This window comes from Amphiura filiformis, chromosome 8, assembly GCF_039555335.1.
Source record: "Amphiura filiformis chromosome 8, Afil_fr2py, whole genome shotgun sequence".
Classification (NCBI taxonomy): Eukaryota; Metazoa; Echinodermata; class Ophiuroidea; order Amphilepidida; family Amphiuridae; genus Amphiura; species Amphiura filiformis.
Genome location: NC_092635.1, coordinates 62,778,216 through 62,794,626, shown reverse-complemented (window position 1 = coordinate 62,794,626; position 16,411 = coordinate 62,778,216). Strand labels below are relative to the sequence as shown.

Sequence of the window (16,411 nt, the reverse complement as noted above, 5' to 3'; positions counted from 1 at the left end):
CAACTTCCCAGTGTATTATCCAATATGGTAAATGCCATGGTAGCGACTAGAAGATTGGCAAAGTTTTTTACTCACTTCGAGATTGATACTGATGATCATTATACTATGTCAGATATTGAGGATTATAGGTGCCTAGAAGTTACATATACAAACAAGGTACTTGTGAAATAAAATTAAAGTAGTGGTTGGTAAAAATAACATCGATAGTAGATGGGAAACAATGAGGCAATAAAATATTGAAACCAGGCGTTTAAGATGTAATAATCGGATTAACTACCATAGCAATAGATGAATACAAGTTTTGAATATATCGTTCTGCACTACAAGCAGGTTGCACTCATCATCTGTGTATGTCTGCAATCACGAGATTGAATACAATACCTCTCTTTTCAAAGTTACTTACTAATCTTACAAGTGCGAGTGATCAGCATGATAGGAATATTCTATAGAAGATCCAGGTCTTTATCCCTGTTCTTTGACATCTATGATTCAATACATTGGTACCGCGTGAACGTTGTAGTGCAGGGCGATATATTATAGCGACATTATGTGGGATCAATTTGTACTTATTTTGCTGCCACTGAATAAAGGAGATACATAGCTATACATTGGTACGGTATGTGCCGTTTAATATTAAAAAACATTGGGATGGGTGCGACAAAAAGTGGCTCAGTATAAGACGAGGTTTAAAATGCGTCTGCCTTATAGGCTAATTGGCTACGGCTAAGGATCGTGCTCTTGGAATAAAAATTTAAAAGCTCTTAGTTTATTTATTTGTTTCTTTGTGTTGACAGAATTTCCAATCTAGCGAAGCAGATGAAGAATCTTTGATTGTAGAGACCGTGACAGGTAAATAACCATGTTAATATAAATATGTAAAATAAGTTCAAACCCGGCATTGAAATATCGTTGAGAAAGCCCGCTATTTGAGTTATGTCATTTAATGGAGGGTTGAGAGCTCACAGCAACCTGCTCTACAAAATGAGCATAAAGTGCCAGGGCACTATAGAAGATAAAATTCAATAAAAAACAAAAGAAATTCTGCAGGAAATATTGATTTTTGGAGACCATAGCAGGAGCCATCAACGTGTTTGTATGATTCTCTGTCATGAAATAAGGATTTCAAATCTGGAATAGATCTGAAAGTTATATAGGCAACTTTATGCTTATTTTGTGAGAGCAGGTCATGAGAATTAAGTCATGTGAAGCATCCTTTTACATTTTCGCTTCTGCATTCAGGTACACAAGATGACACCAATCAGACGGCAATAAAGGTAAGAAGGAATCCGACGTACTATCCTTCGAAAATCTTGACTAAAAACATATAGGCCTATACGCATACATTTTCACTAGACAAAGTAATTGTCAACGGATTGAAATCTTCAACCGCGTATCATTTCTCAACCACCTCCCTAAGATTTTTTATCCGTCATAAAAAACCCACGCGTTCATGATGCAGTCATGTCTACAGTAGAATTCACCTCGACCTTTGCAGGACTTAAACCCCATTAAAAGCTATTAAACCAAGATAACACTCATTGAAACAGCTCAACTGATTAAATCGGATCTTCTCTGGTTGTGCACATGTGTCTGTTTTATATGTGCGATATAGCAATGAGCTGCTATAATACATCTTCAGTTGGATAACCGATTATAAAGGAAACGCAAGGAAACAATGGTAGTGGACCTTTGTTCACGAAATGAGACAATGGCCTGCTTTTCGTTAACCAGCATTCTTGAAAATGAGCAACATAATGATTGTTGACTTAACACGGTTTGGAAATAATTTCTTCATATTTTTGGTGTCATCTGTCGTTTACATATCCTTCCTAAAACACAAAAGTGCGACCCTTTGTCAATCACCTACAGTACCCAATTTCGGCATACTATATAAGAAACTCATCATGATGATTGCCAGAGAATAGTTTAAATGTAGCTTGTACCGGTTTTTGTGGCATCCTTCAGAAGTGAGCGGTCCGATACCAATATTTTCGGTCAAATCTCCATTCAATTAACACGGGGAGTTGGCTAGCTATGCCTTGCCCTCACTCATCTATACTATTAAAGAGGAACTTGCCGATAATCGATACTTTGAAGAGGAACTGATCGATTCATCGGTATCATCTCGGAGATTATAGATAAATTATAAATTAATAAATAGATAAATAAATAAGTTCTAGCATTTCCAGATGAATGGTAAATGCATAGATAGATAGATAAATTAATAAATACAAATAATTATTTGTATTTATTCGGTAGATCAACCAATGGTGGCCCGCTTATTTACGGTCCGTTGCTGCGTTGCTATACGCGGATTACGCACAGGTCAGGGCAACTTCCCGACGCGCTAATGGTAACAAAACTTCCAGTTTCATCTAAGACGGAAAATATCACATCTCTTAGACGGAACTAACAAATTAATGGCTGAGACAAAGGTGGTTTTAAGTTACGTATTTTGAAAATAAATGGTCCAAGTGATCTAATAATTTTGAAAGTGATATTAGTTTATCCGTTCGTGGTGACTTTCGACGGAGAGTGGGCATTATGCGGCATGGTAACCGCAACGGCTATAATAATAAATCAACTGCATTCGTTTATGCAAATTATGACTTTCGGAAACTTCTTTTGTGATGACTTTCCGAAGATTTTAAATTCAAGGTAGGCCTAGGCATATATACGGTGTTGGAAAGTAATTTGAGTTTATTCGTTTGTCATGTTGTGATGAATTTCGATGGGGAGTGTGGGACATTATTAGCAGATTACAGCATGGTATAAAACCGCAACCGCGAAATATCCGTGGCGTAGATTTCTTTTTGACATTAGGGGAGGGATGAAAACATTTCTTGAAGTAGGCATATTAATAGTGAATCCGGCATCTTTTGGCAACATTAACAATGGCGTAGATTTCTCTTGACATGGCATGGGGGATGGGTCCGTTTAAATCAATTTCTTGCAATAGGCCTACAGTGAAGCCAGCATCTTGGCGACAGAATAATTTATGGCCAGCTAATTAGGCCTACTGGTGAATTATATTGTGCAAAAGTGGAACAAATTCGCACGAAGGCCGCAAAATTGGCACTTTTAGTTTGGCCAAAAATGAGGTTAATTTTGTCAGAAACCCACATCTATTATACATGTGTGAACTTGGGGTGATTGTACGGACCATTGACCTTATCAAAACATTGGGGGGGGTTATACCCACCCCCACACCGGAAGTTACGCTATGTAACTCAACCTTCTTGAAACCCAATGTTGCTATAGGCCTACTTGATGAAACAGAAACACATATAAAAAAGAACGAACGAAAGAAATAAAGGAACCCACATACATGCGTCAACATATGGAGGTGATTCAGTAGATCATGCCCCTTATCGAAATATTGAGGAATTTATTACTCATCCCGGGATTTATGCCTATGTAAAGAAAGAAGGAAGGAAGGAAAAAAGGAAGGAAAGAGGGAAGGAAAGAGGGAAAGAAAGAGGGAAAGAACGAAAGAAAGAAAGAAAGAAAGAAAGAAAGAAAGAAAGAAAGAAAGAAAGAAAGAAAGAAAGAAAGAAAGAAAGAAAGAAAGAAAAAAAAACAACAGGAAAGCAAGAAAGAGAAAGGGAGAGAGAAACGAAAACAAAGAAGAAATAGACAGACAGAAAGAAAGAAAGAAAGAAGAGAGAGAGAGAGAGAAGAAGAAAGTGAACAAGCAAGAAACAGAAAGAGAAATGGAACGCAGGAAAGAGAGAAACTGAAAGAAAAAAGGGAAAGACAAAGAAAAAATAAGTAAAAAGGGGAAGGAAAGAGGGAAAGAAAGAAAGAAAGAAAGATAGAAAGAAAGGGAAAGAAAGAAAGAAAGAAAGAAAGAAAGAAAGGGAAAGCAAGAAAGAAAGTGAGGGAAAGCAAGAAAGAAATGGAGGGAAAGCAAGAAAGAAAGGGAGGGAAAGCAAGAAAGAAAGGGAGGGAAAGCAAGAAAGAAAGAACGGGAAAGCAAGAATGAAAGGGAGGGAAAGCAAGAAAGAAAGGGAGGGAAAGCAAGAGAGAAAGGGAGGGAAAGCAAGCAAGAAAGAACGGGAAAGCAAGAAAGAAAGCAAGAAAGAAAGAACGGGAAAGCAAGAAAGAAAGAACGGGAAAGTAAGAAAGAAAGAACGTCGTTTGCAAAGTAGAGGCAACAAATGGTAGGCCTACCACATCACTAACCGCGTAATAATTGAGCTGTTAAAAGCGATACCAATTGACATGATTACCATTTCCATCGTTAAATACTAACCGATCCCGTTTACTAACCGCTCCCATTTACTCATCTAGCGGGGGGCCGCGCGAAGCGCGGGTACCCGCTAGTCTATTATATAAATAAAAGGAAGGTTGCCCATCTTGTGCGCGAGTTTTCCATCGGACATTCGTTTTTGCAATAATTGATGGTAACTAAGAGAATAACATAAAAAACTGTCGTGTTGCTATGCAAAATCGCATGCAGTGGCATTGTGGGTAATAAGGAGGACAGTGTGAACCGAGTAATAATATTTTCATTAAAAAACCATACGCAGAGCAACATTGCCCTGTTTTCTGCCAATTGCGAGGTGGCCAAGAAATGATTCAGGCTATCTAGATGCACAACATCGCGTACTTTAAGAATGATCTTACGAGCTTTTCGCCCCTACGCAGAGCTACGCACCCCATTTTCCGCCACTGCACCGAAGTTGGCAGCCAAGAGATTAAGGCTACGTCGCGTGAATTTTATTATTTATTCTAGGCCTATGAATAGTTTTACAGCCAAATTCATACGGGAGATTGAGGAATATACGGGGAACGCATTGCACTTTATTTGGTTGAAAACGGTCAAGACCAAGAAGAAGCTAAAAATGAAAGACTAACTTACTAACTTACTAACTAACTAAACTAACTAACTAACTAACTAACTAACTAACTAACTAACTAACTAACTAACTAACTAACTAACTAACTAACTAACTAACTAACTAACTAACTAACTAACTAACTAACTAACTAACTAACTAACTAACTAACTAACTAACTAACTAACTAACTAACTAACTAACTAACTAACTCATGTAAAAAAAACTAAAATAATGAGAACAGAATTAAATAGATAAAATTCAAACGGGAAATCACAAGCCTAGCAGGAAATATGAAAAAGGGAATAAAATGTAGAAAAAACCAAAACTAAAAGGAGAAATGTAAGAAATGGTAGATTTATAAAATAATGCATGGGAACGGGGCTCAATAAATGAATAACATGGAAACGGAAATCACAAGCTAAGCAGCATGGGAACAAAATAGACCTATGCAAAAGAAACTGAAGAGAAAGAAAGGAGCTAAATGAATTTAAAAAAAAAAAAGAAGATGAAAAAAAAGGTACGGGTAGGCCTATTATACGGGTTATGGTTAAATGAAATGGGAGCAAACTAAAGAGGGAAAGAAAGAAACTAATCCGGAAAATTAAGGGAAAAAAGAAGTTAAAATTAGAAACTAATCAGGAAAAATAAGAAAAATAAATAACAACTGAAGGAAACGGGAAATCACAAGCTAAGCAGCTAATATAAATGAAGCTATAAAGGGAAACGTATAAGAAAGGATAGATTTAGAAAATAATGGGAATGGGGTTAGGCATAGATAGATAAATAACATGGAAACGGAAAATCACAAGCTAAAGAGCATTTTGTTTTAATGGAAACAAACTAGGCCCGTGCAAAAGAAACTGAAAAGAAAATGGAAATGCAAGAAGGGACAGGTTTAGAAAAATAAAATTTACCTTTCAATGATTCTACCTTTGCAGTAATTCTTCCTGTTTTAGTGATCGCTCCCATTTACTCATCTAGCGGGGACCCGCGCGAAGCGCGGGTATCCCATAGTATTCTAAAAGTGCGACTATTTCTGAACATCTAACCTAGCTGTAATTTTAGGTCATGTTAGAGAAATATATTTGCTAGAAGTTTGGAGAATAAGTTAAATATTGGCTGGTTATTTTTCACACAGTGATGTTAACTAGGCAAGTGCCCATTCTTCCAACATACATCATTTGTAGAGGTCACGCGTCAATGGTGAGAGCACTGTATATTGTGTATAGGAAAACGGACAGTAACTGCAGTATGTTACGCCCAAACATCCTAAGCTAATCGTAGATAATCGTAGATCTTTGCCCTCATTTTGGTGATAAAATTTTTACCCCAGTACCTTATCTGGGGGTCACCGGCAATCAAAGATGACCATAGAGGGGTGGGTTGGTGAGGCCCCAATGATTTTCATTTCGCTCTGGTAAAATTATTTCAAGAGCTACGGACTTTTTACTTGTTTAGGTGAATAATGTTTTAGCCGAAAATCAATTTTGCCTATAATTTAGTACATAGCCAGAATTTCCCAAAATTGCATGGGCGCCCTCACATTATGACGTCATAGGGACATTACGTGGGGAATGTTTGTACTTATTTTGGTGTAACTGGATAGAAGAGACCCATAGCTATATATTAGTGTCAAATATAACTGTATATAATTGACAATTGAAGGGGGGGGGGGGGAGTCGCAACAACACCCCTCTTCGTAGTTCGTGTTACAAAATATGGCTCAGTAGTTCTAGGCTTAAAACACGGCTGTCTAAGAGTTGTTGGTTCAGGGTCGTATGCGTATGGGCGAGTTACGTCAACGTCATAGCCTTCCTTATAAATAGTCCATCTGTCCTGGAAATAGTAGCGTCCACGTCTGATACACTCGCGATCATAGGCGGTATCAATAAGGCGGTGTATCTAGGGCTCAGTCACTTCGCGCTGCATTACGAGCTACAGATGCACCGTCTTTGATTGCGCGCGTATCACACGCGGACGCTTCTGTTTCGAGAAAGCTAAATGGACTTTGGTTTATTGACAGCCATTTAACAATTTCATCTTTAAACATAAAATAGAGTGCTTTGCGTGGTTTAGTAAATAACTCAGAATATATGTTACGGTATACTCCAGGCATTTTGAAGGAGATTAGTCGCGATAGGCTAAACATGCTAACAACATTATCATTCATTGTCATTAAAGATTTGTACAGGAAACTTCACTTGGGATAGCAAGAGTACTCATCCTATAATACAAAACATAGACATCGATATTAAAGCTGGTAAGTCACACATCTTTGTCTATCATTGTTATATTAGCGAACTTTAAACGTTTATGAAACTTTAACCAATGAAATGAATATATGAATACAAAAGCCACCCAAGTCCATACGTTGGCCAAATTGAGTTAAGCATGGGAAATTGTTGCTATACATAGGCCTGTCAATGTCATATGTATGAAAGAACAACTCAAATTCATCCTTTGTGTCTATTGAGCATGTGAAAAATAGCATGTATGAAAGAATCACCCAATTCCATGATTTGAGTCTTGTAACACATTGATTCAAATCCAGTATGTATAAAAGTCCACTTGTAACACATTCATTGCTAGAGAGTGACTTTTGGAAAAAATGGGTTTAATAAAGGAAAGTGTGTGGTTTATATTACATGGCAGAATGCTTATCAACATTATACATACCTGTGTGCTTTATTTTGTATTATCTTACTAGTGGTAATCTCATTCTAAAATTGTTGTCTTTGTATATGATTCAAAAAACCACCCAAGTCCAAAATTTAAAATGAACCCCACGAAGTCCCTGAAATGCTAATCGACATACCTAATACAGGTTAATCCACTCATTTGCACGTAAAACTTACTATATTGACCAGGTAAATCTAACTGAAGGAATTAAAATGATACACAGGTTTTTCTCTCAAAATCACTTCCCATGGACGTGGGTGGCTTTTGTATTCATGTATTCAAATGCTTACCCCATATAATTCTTTGAATACAAAAGAGTCCTTAACTTCCGTGTAGCATTTTAAATAAAGAAATTTAAAAAATAAATTTTGGATGTTGATACTGCTAGTAGTTGTATATTTATTTTGTAGGGTCATTGATCATGATTGTTGGTGCAGTGGGGAGTGGTAAGTCGTCTCTGTTATCAGCTATCATTGGAGAAATGATGTCTTTAAATGGAAAAATCGACGTTAAAAGGTTTGTAATTAATAAATTAGCAATGTGAGGATTCTTTTTGTAATCTTGTAATTATAGTTTGATATAATGTTGACCATTGCTGACCGTATCACAATAGATAAAAACTTCAGATCTTTATCAAAATAAACGATGAATACTAAATCTTTCCTTCTATGGCCATTCTGCGCAAATCAATTTCGATGAAATCTGTCAAATTCGGAAACCATGCTCTAGCCCCGAAGGGCACTTCAATTTGAAATGGATATAGGTGTAGGGCTGGCGCTTTCGCACTAAGGGGCATTCGGTGAGAGCAACATGTAAAAATATGGGGTCATTGGGTGAGAGCATGATTTTTGGCATTCGGTGAGAGCAAAATGTAAAAAATATGGGGTCATTGGGTGAGAACATGACCTTTTTTTTAAATGGAATCTTTGGGTGAGAACCAAAACAGCGCCACAAAACCTCGAAAATCGAATTTCTAGTTCTAAATGGCTTCAAATTTCTTTATTTTTTCAAAATAAGTAACAAAATCAGTGATAAATGAAAGTTGCTGTTCAAATTGAACTTGTAAGGGTCTTTGGGTGACAGATCAAATGGAAAAATAGGGGGGTCTTCGGGTGACAGAGCGCGGAGCGAGCATGTGTTCGTAAAAAATATGGGGTCTTTGGGTGACAGCGATGCTGAAAAAGGGGGTCTTAACAGCCCTACATACGCGTCACCTCCAAAGTTGAGTGCCCCCTTCGGGGGCTCTAGCTAACTCTGTATGGGAGCAATCGACACTTAACCATATTACTTTGGTTTAAAATCAGGATTGACTATTACGTGTCATATATAAATTTCCCTTTATCATATCGTTATGAATTCGGCAGACGGCCGAAATAGGATTCGTCTTTTTGATAAATTCATGAATTATTTGAATTAGCCAACAAGGGATCGGACGATTTTAGCTATAGATGGCAGCATATCAATTTTCCAACGGTGTTCAGCGTGAAAGAGGGCGGTATATAGGGTTAGCTAACAGTGCATCGCAGTACGGTCGACGAAAAAAAAAAAATATGCTGCCCTCTAGAGCTAAAGCGTTAATCCCTAATTCAAAATAATTCATGCGTAACACGAATTTACCAAAAGCCGAATACGGATTCAGCTGTGTGCAGAATTCATAACGAATCATTGATTGATTTTTGTTATTTCACAATGCAGCAAACATGGCAAATATAATGGAGTTGCTTATTCTGCACAAACAGCTTGGATCGTCAATGCATCTCTGAAAGACAATATCTTATTTGGGAAGCCCTATGAAGAAACAAGGTTAGGGAAGTTGTATTGTTACTACAATTGTTAACACAGTCGTCTCAGTATTTATAATTATAACAAAAATCTCGATAAGTTCAGAAGCTGCAAAACATCTGGTCTTACATCGGTTTAACGAAGAATGTTTGCACTTAAAATGCAGTACATTACAGGCCACGAGACTAGTCGTAGGAAACCTACAACAATCCGCAGCCTAACCCGAACTAACAGGCCAATTAGTTGATAAGGACCTCATTTGAAATAAGCTTTATATACATGTGCTAGGCTGTCTTGGTATTGTCAACGTTTTGATCGCAGTGTTGCAGGTTGGATGTCTTTGTGTCCCTGGCTTTTTTGTCCTCTAAATGTATATTGACAATGCCTTGTAAAAATAAACAAGCAAACACACAAACAAACTTGCTTCTTCTTCTAGGTACACGCAAGTTATTGCCGCATGCGCACTTCAACCCGACATCGATATCCTCCCAGCTGGAGATTTGACAGAGATTGGGGAGAAAGGCATCAATCTAAGTGGGGGACAAAAACAAAGAGTCAGTGTGGCTAGGGCTATGTATTCGGACAAAGATATTGTCCTTCTGGTAAGTTATACAATTAAATATACTGTTAAAAACACATCTTTTTATGTAAATGTAATTTGTAATTATTCCTTATGTATTTTTTGTTTGTTTCTATTCCAGCCTTGGCTGTAGTTTGTAAAGGCGCTTAGACCTTTGATGATTAGATTATGCGCGGTATAAATTGTATATGTATGTATGTATGATTCAGCAAGTTATATAGATTCTCCATCGAGAAAAACACAACTGACAGGCCTACTACTCCCGGGTCTACTACCAGACTACATTATAAATATATCCTTATTTCATTTAATGCTAACATCAATTTAATACTAACGTAGGTCAGAGGTCGTCATCATCGATAGACGTCCCGTAAATCATCCCTGCAAATTTTGCTTCGGGAATCTGGCCAAATGCGTTGCTATTAGCTCTAATACATTGAGAGTGTTTTAGCAAACCACCAGGAAACCATTGGATCATAATTTCTTTCTCCTCTGCTCCTGGAACTGTGATATTTTGACTATTTCTGTCATCGTTGACACAGTTTTGACTATTTCTGTCATCGTTGACACTAACATCAATAGAAGGATAGAGCGGTACTTTGCTATTTCAATAGACAAACAGACACACAAAAAACGACAGACAGATAGACAAAGAGAGACAAACCTGAACGCCACTGAAACAATGGGGTCAGGGGTCAATTTATAATGAAACTGGGTTTACATTCAAAATTTGTTCTAACGCTGCAACAGGTGAAACAACCTTATACAAAGCAAATGTAATTTAAAATATTTGCTCAATCCCTCAGACCAGGTGTCAGACCAGGGGCACTCCCTGAAACTGGGTTGGTGACGGGCATGTGCGGTTACAGTGACCCCCATTTTTCAACTCCCTCTCACCCAATGACCCGCTTTTGCTTACAGTCATCAAATCACCCCCTTATTAAAATAGTTCGGACCAGATTAATAAGCTCTCTCTGAATGACTCTCACTGAATAATCCCTTGAAAAAAAAATCTAGATTGAGCAAAATTCTGTAATTTTCCCCAACTGTTTTTTTTTTTTTTCTTCAAAATTTTACTTCTTTAGGAGCTGCTCATTTCTCACACAATGACCCTTTCTGGCGTCAAATCACTCATCGAAATACCGTAAGCTTTGAACGGCTGTCCACACACTCCCCTTCACTTCCAAAGTCGAGTCTTCCACGTGACCTCAGATATACGAGCCCTACACACACAGTGGCATAGTCATGATTCGGAACCGGGGGACACCGCTCCGCACCGGCCCCCATTACACCCTCACTGGCTACGCCACTGACACCCACCCACCCCTATCCAGACCCCTATCCAGACCCCATGCACCCATCCACCAACCCCACACACCAACGTGTCCGTAACAAACGCATAAACAGGTGCACAGGCTGTAAACAATAAGGTAATGCAGTCTCATACAGGTATTTATCTATTTCGTTATAGCCTGAAATAATGAAACCTTGTTTTTTCTCTATTAGGATGACCCGTTATCAGCCCTAGATATACACGTTGGAAGTCATTTATTCAAGGAAGGCATCATGGGTCTGATTAGAAACAACAAGACCGTTGTGCTAGTCACTCATCATTTACAGTTCTTACAATATGCCGATGATGTAAGTAACATCAGGACATCATTCTTGGTCAATAATTGTAGAAGGTGATTTACGTAGTCTATGTTCAAAGTTATAGTTACTGAACCAACTCTAGCGTTGTGCTCGAAAGTTAGGTTTTTAGTGTTCAGCTTTTAAACAAACACGTTTAAGGGTATGCCTATTTATAAAGTTGATACAAATAAGTGCTGGAATTTTGCTTCAGTAGTATGGGTGTGTTTAAACATAAAAAAGTAAAGGTAAAGGAGACGAACCTGTATATAAACAGTGAACAGAGTGCCCATTTCTCTTTCTTTGGCGATTAGACCAGACTCATCCTTGTAATACTACACCTCCTCCATCCACAACGAGTCTCTTACCTTCCCAGCCGGTGCCCATTTATATACCTGGATAGAGAGGAGTAATTGAGGTGAAGCACCCTACTCAAGGGCACACCACGCATGGCCACTTCGGGGCTCGAACCCACAATCTCACGATCATGAGGACTGTGCTCAACCGCTAGAACACACATGCCCCAAACATATGGGACAATCGACACATGATCATACTACTAGACAACTAGAATCCTATTTCTCATGTTTCTACTTGGTGTATTGCAACAAATATATTAGGATTGTAGCTTTTCATTTTAGTACTTCCTCTAACTGCTCGCTGAAAACACAATGACTTGACAGATTCTAGTGATGGAGAATGGGACAATTATTCACAATGGTACCTTCGAAGACATCTGTGCCTCGGATCCAAATCTATTTGCAAACTGGAAGATGCCCACCGTTGAATCAGAGATGTCGGGACCAGAAAGTGATAATAAGGAGGAACGAAACGCGCTGATGAAGCAAGTTGGGCAAACGGATCTAGTAGGAGATGGTGATAAAGAAGGTAAGATTTTTTTATTGTAATTAATTTTCTTATTATTATCATGATTATGTGTGGAAGTCATAGCCGCATCTAGGATAGAAATGGTATTTTCAAGACAAACACATTTTTTTAGAATATCATCAAAATTAGGAATTAGCATGTTGGCAAATGTTGATACTGTCTATCACCATGCCTAATGTGTTTATGAACTTAAACATCCAATAATGGCAGCGTCACATGACAATAAATGAAGAGCTCTGTTTCAAAAGCTCTTGCATCCACTTCTGGCTGAAATTTAGTTATTGGCATGATATTATAGTGTGGGTAAAAATACATATTGTGGTGGTTGTTTGACCTTCATACTACCTTCCCTTCCGGAGATATCGTATATTTCCCGTTTGCGAAATCTTAGGGAATTTCCAGAAATTTGAACATAAAATGAATATAGAATTGTTTTGTTTTAATTTTTTTATGTATTCTAGTAGCATGGAATGTTCTTTACCTATTAAAACCAAAGGGAACTGTTTTTGGGTCACTATTTTTGAAAAAATAATTTTAATTAAGAAAAGGTGTAGCTTCTAAAATACTCTAAAAATGCCATTTTCCCGAATTTAATTAAAAATTCATAATTAAAAAAGTAAATGAGATATTTCAATTTTTCTTTTTGATTTTGAAAGCATTAGTCAAGTTACATAAAGTAGTGCAAACAAATAAGGCTCAAATATGATTGCAAAGGTGGTTTCTAGAAAAGGTGTAAATTTATTTGTTGCAAAAGCCCTTACATCCACAAAAGGCGCGATATAAAAGATATAATAAAATAAATAGGAAGGCTTGAAAATTGTACCAAACCTATTCATCAACACTTTATCCAAACCCAAATTGAATCAAATCGAACCGGTAATACTTGCACAATTAAAACAAGAAGAGTCTTTCAAAAAGACACAGTTCACGGATCAGGTGTATAGTACTTTGTTCTAACTTTCCATTTTCATATCTAACCTACTCTGCACCAGTTGATTTTACAATAAATTAGTGATTTGAGGCATAATGATACCTACATCCTGAGTCTGACTTATATACTAGTAACTCTCCATCCAGCAAGAAACTCAAGAAATACAAACTTTCAAATCACTATCATAGGCCTATTGAAATCCAATTAATGTACCATGCAGATAATAACCTTGGCCTCATAATTATTATAGGGTTCCTATTAAGATAAGCAAACATTACTGGGTAGATAACAGGATCTAAATTTCGTCAGGTGGAAGTAATTGAGTAAATCGCCTGTATCAAAATAGCAGTGTATTTTTCATATATGCAGTAATGTGCTCAGCCTTATCACAAAATAAACAATAGCATTGACCTTACCCACCAATCAGTAAAGCATATTATAATCATGTGATGGCTCAATCCAACAGTAAACATTCTTAGAAAAATGGCAAAAAAATAGTCCTGGCTGCCATTGTCTCAATACAAGATAAGATGTGCTAAAAAGTCCTTGTCATGTGGGGCAGGATTAGATAAAGGGATACAAACCTGGGTATGAGACATTAGAAATTATTTCCTAGCCTCTTAACCACATGGTTGATGGGCTTCAATAGCTATTCAAGACACAGTGTATGTATGGGATAAACTGTGTATATGAGATATGGGTTCAAGTGGGGGAAATGTTCACTCCGTGAACAAAAAGCTGTTTTTCTCAAAAAGTCAAAAGTGGATGTAAGGGGTTTTGCAACAAAGCTCTTCAAATATAGGATGCTTCCATATGCTGGTCATTCTGTACACTGAAGCACAGCCTCCCATGTGGTTTATTCCGAGGAAAATACAAGGTGGGGTATCTCGCTCGATTCTAAACATGTGTTGGTAGTTGATATTATAATTATGTGTTCAACTAATTACATGTTCAACTAGATGGATTGGATAAACGCTAAAGCCTTCCCAGATGGGCTACAGAAGGGAGAGAGAAAAGAAACTAGGATTTTGGAGAAACATAGAGGATCATCGTCATCAGTCGGCTGCGGAGCAGGCGACTACAAGCTTTCTCCCATTGTTGCGATCTTGGGCTAGCGAAACAATTTTGATTGGCTGCAGCATCCCTTCAGTATCCCCAGGAGGTGCTGGACATACTGTTAGTACAGTGTGCGCGACCGTCCAGGTTTCCCTTTCCCTTGTGGTGGAATATAAAGGGCATGTTTTTCACAGGCTCGTCGTATATGGCCAAGAAATTTGAGTTTGAGTAGGGTGACGTTGGTCAGATTGTAGATTGTTTCATTTGGAATCCGATCCACACGCTTAATGTACATGATTCTGTAGCAAGATGTTGCTTTCCATATATTATATAAATTATGGACGGTCTCTTAAATAAGTTTTTCGAAATTTAATTTACTATCGCAGGAAATCAAAATCAAGAACTTTCTACTGGGCAGCTAATAAAAGCAGAGGAACGGGAAAAGGGCGCAGTATCCTACCGAGTGTATAAATACTTTCTGATGTCTATGGGCTGGCGTATTATCACACTTGTCTTATGTTTACGAGTGATACAAGAGATCGTAAGTCTGAGCAGGATATTTTGGTTAGCCAATTGGGCCGAAGCCGGTGACTTCTCCGCGAACATTACGACAAACTTGGTAAGTTAATTACCACGTTGGTAAATGTTATCACTTTATTTTTAGCAAATCCAACATGGGTATATTACAAGATATCGCAAATCTGGGCAGGGTATTTTGGTTAAGCCAATTAGGCTGAATAAATATGGTGACTTTTCCACGAACACAACGGCATACATAGAAGTTAAAGGCCCATTCAGTGATATGCTCACCCGACAGATCGTAAAAATAATCAAAATTCAGATTTTGGCACCTTTGTTATTGGCATAGATGTGCTAACATATCCTGTTAGTGGTTAAGCCGAAAGCCGCGTATTAAGGTTAGACAAAGAAACGTATAAAAACCGTATAAAGTTGTTCTCTAAAATCAAGTTTTCTCAGCAACTCGGACGGTAGATATCGCAGTGAGCATGGTGAGAGAAATGTTGGTGCGTTGGATGTAGCTTTACATTATTTTTGTGTGTTTATACAATTTTTTAGAATCGGTTTGAATCCTTCGTTTATATCCTTTTTACGCACCATGTAAACGAGGCCATTAACGCGTTCCATGTTTTTTTTTTTCAAATGTGTTCCCCGTATAAAACTACGCCGAGTGACTGCTTTCTCCGTTTTTGTATTGCGCTAAATAATGTCACCATTTATCAGAACCAAATATAGTACTGATTCAATTTTAGAAGCTCGTTGTTTTTTTTTTTTTTTTTGGGGGAGCATTTTGAAGAAACGTGTATGAGAAAAAACTGGTTTGTTGAATTGACGATATCTTAATTACGGCACGTTAATTAAAAAAAGTACCTACATTATTTCTAAAATTTCTGCTATTCCATTTTATTTACACTCGAAATTGAAGCTAGTTTTGCAAAAAACGAGGTTTTACGCCATCAAGTCGTCCAAAATTTTAGAGCCGACATGCGTGTTTATTCTAAGAGCCATTATGCGGACGCGATTGTAATCACCTAACTGCATCAAATTATAATTATATAGCCGCTTTGAGATCAAGTTAATTCGTGGTCGAGTGGTGAGGGTATTGGACTATGAATCTCCTATTATTCTTGTTTTTGTGGATTCGAGTCCCCGTGTGGTTCAATTTAATTTTTTCCTCTTTTTCTCAACTTTTTAAGAGTCAACGATCCAGTTCAACGAACTGTATCTTTCCGCTGAAGAAGGTTGTAGTCTTAACAATCGAAAATTTGAGGTGATCAACTTTATGTGTTGTGAACAAAAGTCCTTCATTTAGTTTCTCTGGTAGTTTCTGGAAGCCAGTCGTTACATCGGACAGACAATAATTGTCAAGATGTTTTTACTTGATTGACATTTTGAGATTCTTGGTTTTTGTGGGACAATGGACACATGATAATAAATCCATGCGGAGAGAGCCTCTCATGCAGATCTGTCTGTTGCAACCAGAATTGCAACTTTGTTTACTAT

At 37.6% G+C, this 16,411-nt stretch overlaps 1 protein-coding gene across 1 annotated transcript in view; it reads left to right on the top strand.

Annotated features, from left to right (window-relative positions):
* Positions 1-24: 24 nt before the first annotated feature.
* LOC140159650 (ATP-binding cassette sub-family C member 9-like) overlaps positions 25-16,411 on the top strand; it is a 28,024-nt gene continuing 11,637 nt past the window's right edge. The window contains exons 1-10 of the mRNA XM_072183145.1: positions 25-156; positions 795-849; positions 1,240-1,274; positions 7,026-7,104; positions 7,934-8,039; positions 9,219-9,326; positions 9,742-9,907; positions 11,392-11,526; positions 12,198-12,402; positions 14,776-15,008. Coding sequence (XP_072039246.1) covers positions 25-156; positions 795-849; positions 1,240-1,274; positions 7,026-7,104; positions 7,934-8,039; positions 9,219-9,326; positions 9,742-9,907; positions 11,392-11,526; positions 12,198-12,402; positions 14,776-15,008 — 1,254 coding nt within the window. The remainder of the gene's footprint in view (positions 157-794; positions 850-1,239; positions 1,275-7,025; positions 7,105-7,933; positions 8,040-9,218; positions 9,327-9,741; positions 9,908-11,391; positions 11,527-12,197; positions 12,403-14,775; positions 15,009-16,411) is intronic.